General features: G+C 54.6%; 1 protein-coding gene across 1 annotated transcript in view; it reads right to left on the bottom strand.

Annotated features, from left to right (window-relative positions):
* The window catches only part of GRIK3 (glutamate ionotropic receptor kainate type subunit 3), a 213,930-nt gene that overhangs the window by 32,145 nt on the left and 161,192 nt on the right, over positions 1 to 20,593 (bottom strand). Inside the window, exons 8-10 of the mRNA XM_081306472.1 lie at positions 18,942 to 19,049; positions 15,690 to 15,803; positions 7,128 to 7,331 (exon numbers count right to left, since the gene is read on the bottom strand). Coding sequence (XP_081162598.1) covers positions 7,128 to 7,331; positions 15,690 to 15,803; positions 18,942 to 19,049 — 426 coding nt within the window. The remainder of the gene's footprint in view (positions 1 to 7,127; positions 7,332 to 15,689; positions 15,804 to 18,941; positions 19,050 to 20,593) is intronic.

Raw genomic sequence — 20,593 nt, 5'->3', positions numbered from 1 at the left:
GGAAGGGCTCCTACTGTACCTGCAGCACCCAGTGGGACCTGACTTCATAGACTGACTGAACCGGTCACAGTAAACATGGGAATTCACAGAGGTCGCCCAGCAAGCCCTCCGTCAGGATGAGGTGTGACCGCATTCAGGGTGCGCTGTCAGGAAGGGGCTGCTGGTGACCTGCCAGCCAGCAGGTAATCCTGACGGATTAGCACTGTGGGTGTCCGTTACCTCAGAACACGGCGCTCCAAATAGTTCCCGTTCACCCGAAAAGATGCAGGACAGGTGCTAGAGAACCCCAAGTGTCAATGGAGGGGTCATGCACCTGCGGGACACACAGCTCTCCTGAACTGAGGGATCCCAGCGGGGAGACAGGGAAGTTCCCTGATTTCTGGGCCCCCCGGGGGGGGGGGCAGGGCTGTGTTTGTGTCAGGAAGGCTCAGCAGGTTTCTGTGCCTCATGGTGCACTAGGGACACAGCACATCCTCCACTGCCATTCCTGGGAGAATCCCCTTCCCCACTCCCCGTGTATCCACTGGCAGTGTCCGCCCAGGGCCGGCCTGGGTACCGTGACACAGGCCTGCGGGTGCCCAGCTGCAGCCTTGGTTAGGCCCTGACCGGGGCAGACTTCTCCAACCTCTGCAGCCACCAGGTAGGCTCCCTAATCATGGTCTGGCACCATTCTTCAAGCTGCAGCTTAAAAGCCACTTCCTCAGGGAGGCCTTAGCCACTGTCCTCTCTTCTCTCCCCAGTCCCGCTCCTCCCCTTCACAGCACCGGCCAAAATCCTAATGACATTTCGCTTGTCTGTTCCTGGAGGGCACAAATCCTGTCTGCCTCTGTCATCCTCACATCCCTCGTCACTGTCCTGGGTCTGGCCTGCTGATGGTTGGTGCTGGGGTCACACTCATCTCACGCACTAGTTAAGACCTGGCTCCTGCCAGCCTCACACAGGTTCAGCCTGACACCTCACTCCTGCCCACTTGGGAGCTGAGACGCCCCCCCACCCTGCCCCAAAGCTTCCAGTGGACGCTGCTACAGGGTCCTGATTGGCTCCCATGTCCACCAACGATGCGTGGAAGTCAGGGACATTGGTAGCCCTGACCCCTGCCTTCTTTTCCTCCATGAGTGACCCTCCTAAAGCTCTCCTGTCTGGGGGTCATGAACTGAGCCGTTAGCCATGCTCCTGGTGTGGGCTTCCCTCCTTCCTGCGGCACTTCCTCTGCCCTGTCCCCTCCAGGGCGTCACACTCTAAGTAATGGCACAGGCCTTGCCCTTGGCCCGGGCTCTGCTCTCTAGGATCCCAGGCAGAGATGGCGCTCAGTATGGTTCTGCTGAATGAAGGAACCAACAGATGGTCCCAGCCGGGGTGCGTGCACGGTTCCAGCTGCCCCTCCAGCCTGTCTCCTCCGATACCCTCTGACCCTGAAGCTCTCTTGCCCCTTGGCCTCTCTTGCCCCTGTTTGTCCCGACCATGATCCCTACAGCTCTTCGCAGGCCTTTCTGCCTGCTGAGTTCTAGAGCTGACGTTCCTGGGGTACATCTCCCAGTCCTTCCTGCATCTCTGGCCAGGTCCTCAGAAAGATCCTGGTGGTACCTGCTCTCAGCCCTTGCTCTGGGCAGCCCACTGCCTCGACAAGAGTGCATCTTGGTAGCGCACCTGTTTCCTCTGCCTTCCCCTGTGCTGTCCACGCACTTCCGACCTGCTCAGGTCACCTCTAGCTTGCCTTGCTTCCAAGTACCCTGGTCCATGCTGAGGGTGGTGGCGTGGGCAGAGCTTTCCCCGGCCACACAAACAGGGGTTGGGAGCCTCTCCTAACACCAGTGCTCACAGCCAGAACTAAGATCTGGCTCCCGCCTGGAAGGTAGGGGATCTGGTGGGTTATGGGGCCATGGCCTTGATACCAGACCCTCCCTCTGCACACCCTGGAGGGTGTCACGGTAGTGAGTCACTCCTGACCCCACAGCCACGTCTCTGGGTGAGGTGGGCCAGCCCGTGCTTGTTCTCCTGTCCCTCACTCCCCGGCTCCTGCTCTGCATGGGTCTGGCCCGTTCGGGGTGTTGGGCAAGAGTCAAGTTCAGCCCACCAGGTGCTCCAGGAAGAGCCAAGCAAAGGGCGTGGGCACTGCCCACTCCACCCTCCTGCACTCAGTGTTATGGGAAGCAGAAGGTCGTTCGGGAAGTGCTACTTCTCCACAGGGAGAGGACCATAGGCCAAGGCTATACGTGTGGCTATTCCTTGTCTCCATCTTGGGCCGGGCCATCGCACAGCCAGGGGAAACTCTGGTCATTCAGTACGTATGACAGTGAGGGCAAGAGCATAGAGATAAAGGAGCCAAGGGCTTGCTGTGCCCCGGAGGCCCAGGACCCCTCCTGCTCCTTCCCTCTTCCTCCACCTCTGAATCCAGTGCCCAAGTACCTGGGAGAGCAGCGTGGACAGGGCTCCTGTGTCCCCGAGACCAGGTTTGCCACGGGCCAGCCAGGGGCACTCAACGACTCATCTGGGGCTCACCCTGCACCCTGGGGGGTCAGGCTCAGGCTGTTAGGGGACCTCCCCGCAGCTCTGTGCTGTCCTAGGTCACTGTTTTCCTCTTTGGCCTTCATGGCCCAGGTGTCTCCGGAATCCCCCCTTTCATGCTGTTCCTGGTCCTGCCCCAGGTCTCACCTCTTCTCTTCCTGAGCAGAGTTCCCATCCCCGACTCCCAGGTCCCCTGCAGCCTGAGCTGCCTGTTCCCCCAAATCCCAACTTCCTGCCCTGCTGTCTCCTTGGATGTCCACTCATATGGCCAGCTGCCAACTGGGTCCCAGGTCCCAACATGTCCCCAGCTGAACTCATGCCCTCTCCTGAGTCCTCGTCTTCTCTGGGGGACTTGCTATCTGGCAATGACACCCGGCCTTCCATCTGTCCTGCTGGAATTCCACACCTCGTCCTGACTCCTCCCTTCCCCCTCTCTCCACCAATCACCAATCTCAATAATGTCAACTCTGTGTCCCTCGCTGTGCCTTCACTTCCCCAACCTAACGCTCTGAGTTAGGCTACCACACTCCCCACCCAGGCCCCGGCCACGCCTCCAGAATGGCTTCCATTTGCCTCAGTAGCAGAGTTATATTCAAGTGCCAAGTTGACGTCACCCTGTACCCCCGACCCAGCTCTGCACTTTCCAGGATTCAATCAAACATTCTGGTTCAGTGCACAAAGACTCTTCAAAGCTGTCTCTTGCCCCTTCTCTACCAGCAGCTCTCCTCTTGGCCTCAGGGTCTCTACTCTTGGGGCCCCGCCTCCCCAGGCCCCAAAGAAGCTCCTGGGTACCTGGCACCAGGACACAGAAACTCTGGATGGCAAGCTGGGGCTCCCCGTGTTGGAAAGGCCAATGCCCCCGTACTTTGGAGTGTGGCTCAGTTCCCTGTGAGTTCAGTCAATGTGAGTCAGTTCCCTGGAGCTGCCTGTTTGGGGTCCTTGAGGTAAGGTTGAGGTCCTAGCCACATCTGGCCTAGCAGGAGGGTCATGGCTGATGGATCATTTCTCCCACAGCCACCATATTGAAGCAGAGTCACATGTTAGATGGGGGGCTGCCCCTGAAAGGAATAGGGCCCAACAGGATGGTTCCCAGGTCTGAGGGCTTACTCAGCATCAGGCTCTGTTAAACAGAGGCAAGATCTCATGAAATCTTCCCATGATCAAGGGGCAAAAGGCCTCTTTATTATCCCCAGTCCACAGATGTGGAAATAAAGGCCAGAGAGGTTGGATAACTTTCCCACGGTTGGTGGAAACACACCAGGCCAGAATTTGGATCCATTTCCATTGGATTCCAGTGTCATCAAAACACAGGGGAATAATTTAAGGCACAGGGGTGGGTAGAAGGCTTCTGAGGTGGTAAACAGAGCAAGCAAGCATGAGCATCGCAGAGACAGACGGGTGATGGATGCAGTAACCGCCACCCTAATTGGGTTTGTGGCTCCTGTGGTTTAAGTTCAAGGCGATCCAGGGAAGGTAAGTCCATTGGCAGGTGAGGGGAGCATCCTCCAGGTACCCATCCTCCTCCACAACCCTGGCTCCTTGGAAGGCTGTGTGGCATGGAACAGAGGCCAGAAGAGTGTCAGGGAAGGACATTTTAAGTCCCGCTGGTCGGAGGCTCCACCCAGGGCCTCCAAATGGGCCTCGGGAGGCAGACACTTGCAAAGGTGGGCATTCATCATTTTTACACCTACGTTCAGATCCCTAATAATGAAGTAATAATATTGCCAAGTCTTTACCATGCGTTCTAGGAGCTAGTGAGAAGACTAATTATCTGACAACACTAATAAATGGTTATGATGTTATTAAAAATGGCACCAAGCTAGGATTAATAGGCTCATCAATTGTAGGGAATCGGGTTTAACAAGGTCCTCTGCATGTCCCATCAGGGCTCATGGCCTTGACGGATCCTGGGCCTCCTAAAGTGCCTCCCAGCTGTGCAGAGGAGGCCGTGGATGAGGCTCCCTCCCTTTCCCTGCTGAGGGTCACTCGGGAAGACGAGGCTCTGCTGGGCTTTCTCTGAATAGCCCTTTTAAAAGTGGCTCTTCCAAGCTCTTGGGCCACGGGAGATGCTGGCACTGGCAAGAGCAGTTCAGCCCGGCTCACATCCGCACGTGGCCTTCGCTCTGCCTATGACACCCCCTTCCGCCCCTGCCTGGCTTGCCTCAGCAAAGGACGGGCTCAGAACCCACCCAGGGCCCCAGACTCCAGAGCCCCACAGGAGGTGCAGGGGAGCAGATAGACGGAGGTGCCTCTGGGGCCTGCTGACTGATTTCCATAATAATTACAGTTATTACTAATAACAGTGACAACACCACTCCCCTCCACTTACAGCGGATCCTACCACCTAGAAGCTGCTCCCCCACCCGCTATCTCTTCTGGGCCTTACCACGGCTGGGAAGAACTCGGGGCAGGTATCATCATTCTCACTGCGGATTCAGGAAATGGGAGCTCAGGGGGGCAAAGGGACTTCCTGAGGCCCCTTTCCCCAGCCTCCAAGGAATAACTGGAAGATGGGTATTAGGGTGCACATCTGTAATCCCCGCAACTCAGGAGGCTGAGGCAAGGGGATCACAAGTTCGAGGCCAGCCTCAGCAACTCAGCAAGACCCTGACTCAAAATAAATAACTAAATACATAAATAGGAGTAGGGGTGCAGCTCAGTGGTAGAGTGCCCCCTGGGCTTAATCCCCAACAACAATAAATAAATAAATACCATTTTTAATAGTAGATGCTGAGGCGCGCTGACTAGGAAATACACACATGTTAACTGAGTCCTCGTGCCAACCTCACGAAGCAGGTATTATCATCATTCCCCTTTCACAGATGAGGAAACTGAGGCACAGAGAAGTTAAGCAACTGTCCAGGAGCACACAGCTCCTAAATGGCAGAACCAAACCCAGCCTGAGTTCATCCTCTTTACCATTGAGCCCCTCCCATCAGGCTTCCCTGGAAGCCCGGTTCCCTAGGCCCTAGAACAGGACTCCGCTGAGTCAGGCTCTGCTTGAGCCTTCATGCTCCCAAGCTACAGCCTCCCTCCTCGTTCTCAGCCTCCAAGGTACGGTAGCCCCTCAGACACTTAACAGGAAGTCTGATTGGCTTGCCTCCTCCCTGGAGAGGTGAGGTAATGAGTCCTATCCATTGGCTGGCATTTGTGGGTTGCAAAGACCTACTGCATGAGCTGCCTCTGCCCTGGCTCCTGATTAGGATATGATCTTTGGAGAAGCTGCAACCCTGGGCTGCTAAGGCACAGAGCCCCCAAAGACTCTACCACTTTGAATCCAGATCCACCACTTACTCTCCTGGGGCCTTCTCTTTACTGCCTCAGTCTCCTCATCTGTGAAAAGGGTGTTACTGACAGCATGGACCACAGGCGGCTGGATTCAGGGTAAGTGAGAGAAGGAATTCAAGGGGTCTATTATAGCCCAGGCCCTGCATCCGTTAGCTTCAGGTATGATTTCTATGGAGTTAGACAGATTCTTCCATCAAGTAGAGGACTCTGAGCCAGAAGGCAGGGGGCACTTATTCTGTGCCAGGTGAGCCTGCACAAATGGGGTCTTAGGGGTTGCAAATATTCTAATTCCTCCTAGAGGAGAAATGCAGACATGGAGGCCCAGGGGGTGAAGAAATGTGAGGGTCACACGTCTATTGGGTGGGAAAGCCGCACTGAACCCCGGGTTCACTGGACTGGGGGGTCCCTGCTTCCAAGAGCCAGGATGTGTTTGTGGTAGCATCTCACGAGGCCTGTGGAGCTGGAGCCTCACAGCAATACCACACCGATCCCGGGAAGAGGGGGGATTAATGTGCCCATTTCACAGAGGAGAAAGCAGCTCACAGAGGTCAGGTGACTCACCCCTGTCCCCCTGCTAATGAGGGAAGAATCAGGAGCCCAGGGTCCCTGATCTCGCCCCTATGTGGCGTCCCTACCCCCTTGATTCCTCCTTGCTGTGGTGTCCCTAGCCCCCCTGATCCCCCCCCCCCCGCTGTAGTGTCCCTAGCTGGTGGCTCCTCTGCTTCCCTCCCATGTCCCACAAGCCCTGGCCCTGACCAGCCGCCCTCTCTTCCCTCCGCCTGCTGTGGCTCCTGCTTCCCGGCCCGTCTCCTACCAGCAGCCTGAGAAGCTGCTTCTGGTCTCAGTAGAGCTTGCTCACCCTCCCTCCTGACCCTCAGCTGGCTCTCTGGACCACCTGTCTCCCCCTTGAACCCAAAGACCCTAGAAGCAGTGACAGATCTCTCTGTGTCCTCAAGGTTGGTGGAGTGTTCCGTCCTGGCCCCCTGCCCCTGACATCCTTTTGTACCTCTTAAAGGAGCCGAGGGCCCTGAGAAGCTGGGAGACTCCTGAGAAAGTTCATCACAGGTGCTGGTGGGGCATGCTCAGCCTCAGGGGCTGACACAGGTGTTCGCAGGAGGTGGTTGGCAGGAGGAGGTGCCCAGGAGGTGTGGCAGGTCTGGGAGAGCTGGGCACACTTCCTCAGTCTCCAAGGGCACAACCTTCACCTCCATACCCCTGGCCACCAGGTCCTCAGCTGCTGGATGCCTGGCCCTGATGCACAAGTAGCACCTTATCAAGCCTCCCAGGGGCCTCGTCCACTACCCCACCCCCGCCCGCACCCCTGTCCCGCTTACGTGGTCGATGAGCTCCTTGACCATGCCATTCCACTGGCCCTTGTCGTCCTGCGCCCCGTACTTGCCGTCCTCCACCAACCGGATCTCATAGGAGAAGCCCAGGATGTGGGCCAGCTCCTTGAGCAGGTCAATGCAGTAGCCCTCGAAGCGGTCATTCCCGTACAGGGTCCTGTCGGACTTCCGGAACATGACGAAGGGCTCCTCCTACAGGGACAGATGGGGGAGGGGATGACAAAGGCTGAAGGGAAGGGTGGAGGCGGCTGGAAACCTCCACTTTAAAAAAAAAAATCATTTGGGGACTGGGGTTGTGGTTGAGTGGTAGAGCGCTTGCCTAGCATGTATGAGGCACTGGGTTCGATTCTCAGCACCACATAAAAATAAATAAATAAAATAACAGTCCATCGACAACTGAAATAAATAAATAAATAAATAAAAAACATTTGGGGTGGCTCAGATGAGCGGCCGGCTAAGTGGGCAGAGGGACAGCGCATTTCCCAAGAGCCAACTTGGTGCCCAGCAAGCTGAAAGCTATGGGCAGTTCCTGGGTACCTATGACCCGCTAGCCCAGTGGTCACAGAGCTAGAAGGTGGTAGGACAGGGCTTTGAGCCTGAGACCGCCTGATTCCAAAGCCCACATTCTCTCTGGGCCAGAGTTCTGAGTGAGCTCCCTGGGCAGCATCAGCGGCAGGACCTGGGAACTTGTTGGAAATGCACATTCTCGGGCTCCATCTCAGACCCACTGTGCCAGAAACCCTGGGTGTGGCCCACCAATCCGGGTTTGTATAACTCTCCTGAGAACCCGGATGTCCACTCAAGTGGGAGGACAGGGCTGTAGAAAGCCCTTCATCAAGTGTCTTCCCGACTCCGGCTGGAAGATTAGATCAACACACTCCTGGTACCACTCTCTTTCTAAGCATCTCCTCAGTCTCCGCGCTAGGATCTGCCAGGTGAGTGATGGCCGATAAAGGAGACAGCTTCATTTGTATGTGGCTGAGCGGGCTCCAGGAAATTAGCAAATGAGACAGAGCTCAACGTGAGTGCTGAGCACGGGAGCCCAGAGTCACCAGGCAGAAGCCAGGGGGTGTCTGTTTAACTGCAGAGCAGACCCTGTAGGGGATACTAGTGACCCTATCTGATGGAGACGGTAGGACAAGTGACCCTGGGGGCATCGAGAGGGGACCTGAACTTGGGGGATGGGACCCCTGAGTGCAAATTCCAGAGGCCCTGATCCCCATGATGTAGCTCCCTGGGGGCAGGTGATCCTCATAAGGTGGTTTGTAGAGCCAAGGACACTTGACCTGTGTCAGATTCCCCTGTCCCCACCTCTGCAGATGAAGGGAAGCCAGGGAAGGCCGAGGAGTAGGACCCGGCTTCTCATTCAGACAACCCCTGATGGCCCTGCAAAGAACCACTGGGAGGAGAGGTAGAAAGGCCAGTGGACAGAGCTGGCTTAACTTCACCTGGGGGCTCTGATGTGTCAAGGTCCAGGCCTCCAGCATGGTGACCGGAGGCCAGGTCAACATGCAAACATGCAAGCCCGTGTCGCTGCTGGTTCTGTCTACCCAGGCTCACATATATATCCCTAAGCTGGGGTCTGGCTGAATTTCCAAAAAAAACTCAACATGGAATGAATTCCTACTATGCACCAGGCACCAATTTAAACTCTTGTCACAGGATGTTTTAAGTCTCACTACCTTGCAAGATAGGTGACATTATTCCTATTCGATAGATGAGGAAACAGGTTCAGAGAAGGTCAGAAAGTTGCCCAAAGTCACACAGGAGCTGACTCACAGTTTGATGGAGTGCAGCTCCAACCCTCCTCGGGCAGCACCCCTGCCTGGCTTTGTTTCCCTTCATGTTCCGGTGGGCCGACTGGGGGGGGGGTCGGAACTCCCTGACTTCATTGGCTTTTCTAGATCCCAGACTCAGGTCTAGAACTGACGTTCCAGTGCCTGCCTCTGGACCACTGGCTTGGGCCTGCAGCTTCCCTGCTCCTTCCCGCTGGCCGACCTTCCCCGAGCCCCGCTGGGCAACCTCTGCGTCAGAACACCTCGGGCCTCAGCTGAAGGAATGGTCCTGTGGGGGAGGCCTGCGTCCACTCCCGCCTACATTAAGGCACATGCCTGACTATGCAGGTGTCCTACTGGCCTCTCCACTGCCGAGGCCATGCTCTTGACCCCATGGGCCCCTGGGGTGGGCTGGGCACTGGGAGGTCCTAGTGAAGACTCCTGCCGAGGTGGGTCAGGAGCAGAACCCCCAGCAGCCTCCAGTGAGCTCCTGCTATGGAGGGGTTCAAGTTTTTGGTCCAGGTTCTCCAGCACTGCCACCTTCCGAAATCCTGTCCCCCATATGACTGATCCACTCTGGCTTTCAGGAGTCCCTTGCCATGGGGGACGCGGGGCACATCTGAATCCCAGGGGGTCCTGACTCTCCAGGGATGCTGGGAAAACAACTTCTCAGTCTAATGGATGGAAAGCTGGACCTTTCGGCCAGCCTGGATGCCTGACCTCAGTGCCTCTCCTGTTCTCCTGCCAACCAAATAGGTGGCTCAGCAGTGTTGGGGACGAGTCCAGGTGGGCTTGGGGAAGGTACTGAGGCCACCTGGAAGAAAGGGAGATTCAGCTGGTCCATACGATGCCTTCCTATCAATTAGTCTTTGGGCAGAGGCTGCCTGAACCCTGGTCCAGGGCCTGGTGAGCAGTGTCTGGGCAGAATTTCAGTCCAAACTCATCCTTGGTTGATGTTCTTGTGCAGTCAACAAGCCACACTACCGCCCATGGTTGCCTCGATTTTATTTAGCTCAAGGAAAGACTCAGAGAGAAGGTACCATCTTTCCTAGGGGAACCACCAACCATGCCTAGATTCTTACCTCCTTCTGGAAGATGGGGGTAATAACAGACCCCACCCTAACCTGCAGGGTTGTTGTAAGGATATAACACATCAACCTCCGAGAAGCACTTAGCACCTGGCAAGTGTTAGCTGTCCACATTGTCTTCATCAACACGGTCATGGTCGTGGTCGTCATTATCTTCTTCCTGTGTGCTGGCTGACCTGTTACTGCCGTGACCTTTCCAACCTAGAGACCACCCCCAATACCACCACAGGGTAAAAATCGCCTCGGCGGCAGGGGAAAACCACTTGGGAAAGGTCCCTGAGAAAGCACACTTCCTGACCCCTCTGCCCCCCTCCCTGGCCTTATCCTCTAAAATTAGCACTTCATTTGTGAAGCCACCCAAGCCCCAGAATCTATACATCTCCATATAAATACGCTGCCTTCGGAGCAGCTGTAAAATGCCATTAATTTCGGGAAGTGCTTTGCGGATGGCATACATATTTAACAGCCAAAGCCCAGAGCATTAAAATGGTGCTCGCCTTAGTAATGTGTCTCCAGACCTGCAACATTTCCTAGGGGGTAATTCTGAACTCCGCCAACTACTTATTCATGGACTATTTCACAATTTATTACTGGAAATGTCCAGACAGCCAATTCACAAGCTCTCTCGGCTGCTAATCGATTGCTCAGTGAAGGTGCCCTCAATTTCATAACTTCACGCTCTCCTATTGCTCTGGGAGAACAGCCGTGGGACCAGGGGTAATATTTCTCTTCAACAAGTCACAGAAAACAGGGGTCCAGAAAAATAACCTTTTCCGACTTTCTGTCACCGGGGCTGCTGCTTGGGTTTCTCAACAATCACTTTGACCAATGTGAAAGCAGGGCCTAGCGCTAAGCTTCTCCCCATGATAGGACCCTGGAGTCGGAAGAGGGGGCTGGCCCTGGACTGGCCCTAAGTGGGGAGGGGCTCAGGGGTTAGCTACCTAATCACTCTGCTCCCACAACCCGCTTCTTTATTTATTTATTGGTACTGGGGATGGAACTCAGGGGCACTTGACCACTGAGTCACATCCCCAGTCCTATTTTGTATTTTATTTAGAGACAGAGTCTCACTGAGTTGCTTAGTGCCTCACTAAGTTGCTGAGGCTGGCTTTGAACTTGATCCTCCTGTCTTAGTGCCCCCTCCCCCCCCCACCCCAGTGCTGGGATTACAGGCATGTGCCACTGTGTCTGGCCCTCACCCTTCCTTCTGATGTCAACCCACGTCCACATGTTGGCACCCGTAGGTGCCCAGAGCCCCCGGCAACACCATGTGCCCAGGTGGTCTGTCTGCCTAGCCCTGCTGGGACCCGCTGGTCAAAGCCCCTGGACCTACGGCTTCTGCTGGTTAGAACAAGAGAGGCAGGAGGAACTGGCTGCTGGGCCCTGGCTTGGTCCCCTCTCCTGAGGCTGGGTGCTGAGGGTTTGGCCGGGCTGGAAGTTGGGTCTATGTGGGTCATGATGTACACTCAGCACAAATACCGCCAGTGAGCATCCGGACCCCAAGGGTGGCCAGTCCCACACCCACACCCTGACACTTCTGCTCACATCAGCAGCTAAAAGAACCCTGAACCTTCAAAAGCAGGGCCCCCAGGAGTGGGCCGGGTGTGCTTTCTCTGTGTGTGAGCTGAGGTTTGGGCAGATGAATTTTTCATGACCTCATGGAAGAGCGGAACTAGAACAGAGGCCGGGGCGGGCAGGAGTCAGGGTGTGGGGGGGTGGAGTGGGGTGCTGCAGGCAGGAATGGGCAAGGCTGCAAGAGCTCAGAGAGCTAGAGTGCATGCAGTCAGCTTCTGTCCATCTGTCTGTCCAGGGCGAGGCACCCTTAGCACCTAAGCCCAAGTTTTAGCACAGGGGAGAAGAGGAGGCCAGTTTGGGGTGGTCCACCCAGAGCTGCTGGGGTCTGCCACAAGCAGGGAAAAGAAGGAGAGGGAGAAACCCCCGGGGGTCTCAGCTCCAGGCCTTGTTTCCCAGAGGCAAAGTGGTTTGATGTTCTGGCCCTGTGATTCAGTACCTGCCTGTCACTCAAAGGGCTGTTGCCTTGACAACGCACTCCTGGCCAGGCAGGGGGCTGTGCTCACAGCGGGAGGTGCTGGCCCTGCATTCAGCTGACTCGCACAGGGGCTGGGTTTTCAGCCAGAGCCACTGGGCCTGGGCCAGGCTGGGCCACTCCCTACAACCTGTGCAGCTGCACCAGAAGCCCACTACAGAGAGCGTCCCCCAGGGCTCTGGACATGCAGACGGTGGCTCTGAGCCTTTCAGGCACCTTCCCTGGAGCATCGAAGCAGCTCTAGGTCTCCAGGTGGCCCCAGGCCAATCCTTCACAGGAGCGTGCATCTCTCTCCCAGGAGACTCCTAGGATACTTTCAGCTGGACACAGAATTTCTTGGAGACCTGTGCAAAGGGTGGGCCACATTCTCCCTCCATTTCCTGACTCCAGGAAATACTAGGCTTTTCTCACTGCCCCACAGGGAGAAGCAGAGCTGACCCCAGAGGATGGAGAGAGGGGAGCCCTGGCTCATCCCTAGACCATGTGGCTGATATTGCACAATGGAGTGAAGATGGTCAGTGTGGCCATCCATGGGTGCGGGTCAGCTGCTTCAAGGCATGTCAGAGGTCAAGGCAAGAGGGCCAGAGAGAGTGAACTGTTATGATGTCAGAGCCAGGCGCTCAGACAGTGACCAGGGAAAGGGACTAGGAGACAGCTGATGTGATCTGCAGTATCACATCTGAGCAGAAGATACAGCTTGGGTTCCTGAGGGGGGTCACCAACCCTAAGGCCTTCAGAGGCCAGTGGGGAAACAAAGTGACAAGAAGCAGCCTCACGAATGCTTGTGCCCATGAGGGAGTGATGGGGTCTGGAGAGGCCCACTGGACCAGTAAGACATTCAGACACAAACTCAAAGTTTATAATGCAATGTGCCCCATGCCAGGAATCACCACTGGGACTGCGGTCAGTCTTTGGTGACATCCAGGGCTCTGCCTGTGGACGGAAGCAGAGGTTTTCACTACAACTCTTCGTCCAAGTGATATGCTCAACCCAAGCTCCTGGGGCTCTGGATATATAATCAATAGCAATGAATAACAATAACAGCTCTCATTTAGTGCTTGCCCCACGTGGTTTATATTTATTAACCATTCATCCTCTCGACTCCACGGAGTGGGTGCAATTATTATATCTCACCTTTCAGATGGGAGCCAGGCACAGAGTGGTTAAGCAATGTCTCAGGGTCACACCTAAGTCAACAGGGAAGCCAGGTCTCATCCCCAAAGGCTGGTCATCACATGGCCTGCCCTTGCATCCTGGTCACAGAGCAGGTCCTAAAGAACTGCTGGGCTCCTGTCTGCCCAGGTGCTTCAAGGCTGAAGGACAGAGGCAACCATCCCAAGATGGTCTTTCTCTCCCTCTTGCCTGGGCCTAAGGGCCAGTCGGAAGTTAGGGTGGGATGCCCCTTAATGGAATGAGCATGACAGGTTGGGGACATTTGCAAGAAGCTGCTGGTGTTCACCAAGAAGCGGAGAACATTGGCAGGTCAGAAGCACGGGGTGTCTGCTGGATTCTGTCTCTGCTCCAGTAGGAAAAACCCCGTGCTTCTGCACAAGGACCTAAGAAATCCCTGATGCCTCTGCAGAAGGGTTTTATGCCCTTGGAATTGGGCTGCTGCCATTTTAATAAAATTTAACCCTGTGCTCTTTCAAGGTGGCTGTCTTTTGCATCTTTTCGGAATATTCGCCCTCACTTACCTCTTCCTTTCCGAGTATTGTTTTGCGGGTTCTACCGCCTTAGCTCATTTAATCATCTCTCCTCCGAATCTCTTAAATCATACTAGTTTTATCTTTTTTTAATCTTGCCTTGCAAAAAGTGTTTTATTTATATCTCACATTTTATGCAGCTCTGCTTTTAATCTTTTACCACCTTTTTATTATTTTATTTTTACCCTTTTATATTTGAGCTTTGTCACACTTTTATCCTTTTGCTTTTTGACATTTTGGTTTAACATTTTTTACCTTGTCTAGTCGGGGCCGTAAATTATTTAATTTTTCGTCTTTTTTAATATTGCTCCTTCCTCTCTCATTCCTTACCTTCATTTTCTCTTCATTATTTCCCTCTTAACCTTTCTATTTGGCTCCTCCTTTAACTCTCCTTTTTCTCTGTCCTATTTTTAAACACATCTATATTCCTCTAATTGCCCATCAGCAACCCTCTAATTCCTTTGCTTTTTTTAATTTGTTTATTTTTATCTTTTACATTTTCACATTATGGTTTTTTTTCTCCTGTTCTTGTTGAGATCTTTTGACTTATTGGGTTTAGCAGCTTGAATTTTTTATATTCACCTAGTTAACAAGAAGTGGATCATAAAGCCTGGCAGGATGGAGAGATCATATATATATATATTTAACTGGGAAGATTCCAGAGAGGGTCTTGCCCCAAAGAGGGGGCTATTCTCTCCCCAGCCCTCTTCCTCTGGCTCCATCAGCAACCTGCCTAGAATCCCCATTAGACCTATGTCCCCCTTATAATAACCCTGGGGTCTGGGGCTAAGACCCACAGACTCAAGCTTCCTGCTACACAAAGGCAGTGCCCTGAGGTCTGCTATTCCCTGGGATTCCTGGAGGAATGGTGTGCTTCCCCATTGCATCCCTACCTGTCCCACCACCCAGCCTCTGGGCGCCTGTGCCATGAGTCACAGTTTGGGGGAGGACATAGGACCATCCAGGAGGACCTGACCAGAGGCATCTGCTGGGAAAGCAGCGGGGAGCCACCCATCTGGACAACGCTTCATCCAGGTTACTCCCCGCGGCAGCCTTCCTGAACCCCGAACAGGCTCCAGCTCTCCCCTGGGTAGAGGAACAGCCTGGGCATGTGGTCCTCACAGGTCTGTTTGCTGTGTTATAAGGGAGAGGCTGACTAGGGCCAGAATTACTCTCAAATCTTGGGTCAGATTCTGCCGGGCCCCCAAGCCAGCCCGGCGAGGGTCCCCATGAGCAGTGCTGTGTCTCTGAGAGGGTCTGTCCTGTGCCTCTGCACAGTCCTGAGGCCTCCCTCGCAGGAGGGGCTGGCCCTGTGGAATGGCTTCGATGCTACTCGGTGGAAAGAACCGAGGCCTGAGTCTGTCCTCTGGCTCTGATCCAAGGTGCAAGGTGCAGAGAGCCCGGGAGATCCCAAGAGCCACTTCCTGGGTTGAAATGGGTCAGAGGGGACTCTATTCAGTCCCCATCTGAGGGAGGAGAAGGATGGGAGGAGAGAGGAAGGCATGGAGAGAGGATGGGATGCCAGTGGTCCTAGCTGCCAGCTCTCAAGGAGGGGACACTGCAGAAGGTGGCATGTAACAGGCTCCCAGCCTGGGGAGGTAGAGCCACAGCAACCCTCACAGCTGAAGGATGGAGTGGGAGAAGCAGCCTGTGACCTGGTGCAGTAGGCAGCTCACCCCTTCTACCTCCATCTTGGTTCCTACTCAGACAGCAGGGGCTCAAGTAGTGGGTGGGGGTGGGGTGCACAAGCATGGGTCTCTCTCTGCCATGTGAGTAGCACCCATGTCCCAGCTGCTCCCTAGGGTTTCCACCTTCCTGAAGCAACCCTGTCACCACCCGGCCTTTTAGAGATGAGCACGACAGGGGTCTCTCCAGCCTAGATGGTGAGCCCACCCCCAGCGCAGACGGCCCTTCCCACAGGGGCTGCAGGCTCTTACCAGCACGGTGGTGACGATGAGTGACCTGTTTGTCAGAGAGTCGGTGACATTAGGGCCTCGGCCTTTGGCAACCTCCGTGATATTGAGCCCATCAGCGGGGCTCCACACCCCCACCTGGATGGACAGACAGAGGAGAGGGTGCTTTCCATGTGCTCCCTAGCCGCCAGGAGCACCGCCATCCCACTGTCATTGCCTGCATGCTGGGAGTCAACTGTACCGATGACAACTCTGCTGCCCTCCCTGTCCTTCCAGGACAAAGACCCCCAAGGCATCCACGTGCCTGGATCATACCACCTCCCCTTTCAGAGGGACACAGGAAATCAGAGGCAGCTCCAGGAACCTGGGGAAAGCAGCTGGGCTGAGCAGATGCCAAGCAGGGGCTGAGCGACTTGGAGGTCCTGCCCTGGGATGCCTCTTGGAAGACCCTGAGCATCCTGCTGCTCACTCACTGGGTCTGAGTCCCAGTGCCAGCTTCAGTGGCCAGACACCTTCCGAAGCCCAAGATGGCCTGGAACAAGGGCCACATTTCCCACACGATTGTGGACTGAGGGAGCAATGAGCGGCCTGTGCACAGGCCTGCAGGCTGGCAGGAGGGCTGTCCTCGGAAGCCCTTTGGGGGTGGTAGCATAAGGAGGGGTGAACTTCACAGCAGGGGGTGGTCTGGGATGCCCCTGGGTTTAAGGACAGTTTATTTTGTGAGTTAACTTCTAAAGTCAGCAGACACCTTGGCCAAGATGGCAAAATATCTGCACCCTGTCCCTAGCACCCTTTGGATATGGGGTTTGAGGCTGGAGGGAGGAAAGGAAGGTCAAGTTTATAAATGGGCCTAAAGCTCTGGGCCTCTTGAAGATCCTTTCTGACTCAGCTCTGCCCAGCTGTGCCCCATTTTGGCCCCTCTCTGTCAAGGAAGGTTCTGGCACGCCTACTGTGTCCTTGGCCGGGTTGGGGAGGGGGGGTACTCAGGAAACTTAATCAATTAAACAGAGAGGCTGAATGCAAACACCCCATTCAGAGAGCTGTGCAAAGCAGATAGCAGAGAGATATGTAATTATGCCTGGGTAATTCTGCTTTAATCCTCCCAAAGCCACTGGCTGAAGCTGCCTGGATCAGCTATGACCTGGCTTAGCAAACAGAAGTGAGGATATGAGAGGCCGTGCGGCTGCGTTTGGGGCTCAGCATCCTCTCCGGGCAGGATCTCTGCCTCTGCGGACCACCAGGGCCACATGGAGAGGGGACAGGTAGGCAGCAGCCAAGAGGCTCTTTTCTCACATGGACCAAGCTCAGAATGGAGGTCAGCACTGGGGTGTCGGAGGTACTTAACAAACATCTGTCCAGAGGTTGCATGAACAGCAGGGTCCCTCCTGTAGAAAGCTCTACTGAGTTCTGGCTTTGGGGCTTGCTAGACAGCAGGTGCTTTGGAGCTGAAAGACAGTTAAAGAGCGAGGAGGCTCTCTGCTCACAGTTTAGGTGGCTGTGACCAGGAGTCTCTGGTGGGTGCCCCACATGCCAATCTATGTCCAGGGATAATGGTATTGAGCATTGGCCAGGGTGTGCCAGATTGCTGGGATAGGGAGACTCCAGGTGGGCACAGATAGAAAGAGTGTATCAGTGATCAATTATTGATGTCTGCCATGGGCGCAGGAGAAGGAAATGGTAGCGTGTGTGCCATCTACTGTCATCTCTATTTTCAGAGACGGGTAGCTGAGAAAGCAAAACTACAACAGCAACCTGAGCGAATTCTGTACCCCCGAAGCGCTGTCAGGAAGGCTGCTCTCCACCAGGGTTGAAATGGAACCCACTCAATGGGAACTCAGAGTTTGCATGGGGTTGGACCAACTGGCCTTGGTCATCTCAGAAGTGCAGGCCACAGCCCCGTCCTTAGGGGCTGGCACAATGTGTGACATGAAACAGTTGTGAAGGAAGGGTGAGCTCTCCCTGTCCAACCCCTCCCCAGCACAGTGGCCCCCATGTGTCAGAAAGCTCAGGAGTTTACAGAGGACTCATGGCCACAGGAGCTGCAAGCCGAGTGGAGTGGGTCTGTGCATGAGGGGCAGAGGCCACAGCCTGCACCTGGGGCTACAGGAGGGAACATGCCCAGGGATGTGGGAAGGTGTGGGTGCAACTGGACCGTGGGGTTTGTTAGGGAGCAGTGGAGGCCAGGCCTGAAGGCCCAGCTGGGATATTGGTCAAAGAACCTTTTGGTTCTGAGTGAGGCTGAAGCTTAGTGATTTGGCATGGGGTGGTGGGGGCAAGCTGGGCTTGGGGAAGCTTTTTGTGTGTACATTTGAGATGGCTGAAGGGCTCAAGGGTGAGATGCGGCAGTTCGGGTAGGGTATTAAAATAATCCAGAGGCTGAGCCAGGCAGGCAGGGAGAAGAGAGAGGAATCAACCTCTGAAGCCGCATCAGAGGCCACCCACTCTCCAGCCTCAACTCCCTGGGTTTTATACATGCATTCTCTCAGGGTTGGGGAAGGGCCCCGGTGGCTACCAGGGACCAGTCTGTTGCAGGACAGGTATGGCTGAGCCCTGGCCCCCATGTTCCAGGGGTTGCTGAGAATCTGGGGCTCACGTTAAACCTATTCTTGGCCCAGCAGCCTGACTTTGACAGAACAGGCTGGGGGTTCCCAGGGGTCAGAATTGGCCTCATTAAAAACATTTCTATGTTAGTGAGATGGGGAGCCCCACCCCCACCCCAGCCCCAGGCGGGCTTGCTTTCCTTGTCCAGAACTCTTTGAAATCTGAAGCCTTAAAAGCTGAGTGAGCTCAATCTGTTCCAACCTCTCTTCAAGGCTAGAAATCACCTCAAGCCTTCCAGAAGAGCAATGGGCAGCCAGACAATCTTTGCTTACATGCCTCTAGTGACAGTGAGCTCACTACTCCCCAGGTGGTCATGCCCTGGAGGTTAGAATGCTTGTTTTATTCAAGAACATGTCTATTCCTCTGCCCATATCAGCCCTGCAGGGACTCAGAGGCAGTCTGTTGGTCCCATGGGTCTTTCAGGTTAAGCATCTTTGATGGTCCTTGCTCAGTGATGACTTGGGTGTCTGCTACTACCAGCCACTGGGCTCTTCACCCCTCGTGATCTCTGCTGGGCCCATAGATCTGCAGTGGTCACAATGGGTGGTGTCCACCCTCAAGCACGGGCTGCACCAGGTCCTGCCCTCTGCCTCTGAGCCTCTGCCTGGAGCCTGTGTGAGGGGGTTGAAGAAGACCCTGCTCCTCTGCCTGACCTCCACCTCTGAGTCCACACACCTTCTCCAGGCCATCTTCCTTCAGGCTGATGATGTCCAGATCAAAATCTGTCCGCAAGCCACTGGTTTTGTTGAAAACAATCCGTCCAGTTAATCCTTCCCATTGAGCCTGCGGAGGGGAGAGGGCAGAGAGCGGCAATTCCTCAGGCTCATAAATCATCATTCGGTACAACTGTACAATGCTTCATTTTAATTACTCCTTGCACCGATACTGTTCCCCCAAGACCATGATTAATTAATAATCACCTCCATCATTGCTGGGGCCGCCGTGCGAGCCAGCGATTTCCATAAATTCTATTATGCTCTTTACCCAGCTCCGCATTCGCACCTCCTCGTGTACAACATCGATCTCGGATGCGCTCAAATGAGCCCCCGCCTCAAAGCCATGGGAAGGGGGAGCCTGTGTCAAACCCCCGGAGAGGGTAGGGAGGCAGCAGAGGTGCTGGAGCAGGCAAGAGCCGCCGAGAGGCAGGAACACCAGAGGGACCTGGCTACAGAACTAGGAACCTGAAGCAGCCCCCCAGAGGCAGGGGAGACCGAGGAGGCGCCTCCTCTACCCTCAGCCCTACCTTCAGGCACACTAGGGTTCAGAGCTCTGGGGTCAGGGTGCTGGGTTCAAGCACAATCGCCGTGGGAACTTGGGTGTTCCATGTCTCCTCAGCTATAAAATGTAACTGATTGCTACGTACCCCTCCTACCCAAGTGCGGTAAGGGCGAAATAAATCGCATAGACTACTGAGAACAGTGCCTGGCAGAACATGAACCCTGGACAAATAGTGGCTTTTATTTTATCTTATATTTTTAAAATTTGAAACGGTATTTTTTAATAGACCAACTATTAAGGAAATAGCACGTTCACACGTTGGAACCAAGAAAACAGACAACTTAAGATTTTAATTTAAGATTTTAAGTTATTTTGATCGTTATCCATCAAAAGACTCTAAATGCAATAAACATTGTATTTTAAATAACTTTAAAAAAAATTTTTTTAAAATTGTCATTAGAATCATTAACAGAGGGAGGCAGGTGGAGGTTCGGCAGGCCAAACTGAGTGAAGCTCTGCCTTCCAGACCACGGTAACGGGCCAGTACGGCTGGTGGGCCTGACTGGCCACTGGCTGTTTTTGTAAATAGTTGATTAGCTCAAGGTGGTGCCCACCTGTTCACAGACAGGTTCTTGTTGCTTTTGAAATGCAGCTGCCAAGGTGAGATGCTTGAGGTGGGACAGAGATGATTTGACCCAGGAAGCCTGAACTTCTTTTCTATCTGCCTCTTTATGGAGAACTGGCACCAGACAATACCTTTCCTGGGGGCCTGGAGCATTAACTCTACAAGGCACGTTCAGGCTGTTCAGAGCACATAAGACCTCCTTAGGGGTGGAGGTGGGGGTGTAGTGGGCCAGGCCAGAATCCTGATTCTGGCTGGAGCCACACCAGCTCACACAGCCCAGCAGAGACAGCAGAGACTGGGCCAAGTCAGAAGGCCTTCCCAGGGCCCTGCCCTGCAGCCCCAGCTGGGTTCCTTCCCAGACTTAGGATGGCAGCAGCTCTGCATTGAACACTCAGGCTTTCTAAGTCTGGGGGAAAGACAAATCCCTGGAGTCCTGGGGAGCAAAGGTAGGCTTGGGAGCAAGAGACAACCTGGGGCCCACACA

Source organism: Spermophilus citellus, assembly GCF_964194105.1.
Source record: "Spermophilus citellus genome assembly, chromosome: 9".
In the NCBI taxonomy this organism is placed as follows: Eukaryota; Metazoa; Chordata; class Mammalia; order Rodentia; family Sciuridae; genus Spermophilus; species Spermophilus citellus.
The sequence above is the reverse complement of the archived record's forward strand: the minus strand, read 5'-3'. Positions and strand labels throughout refer to the sequence as shown.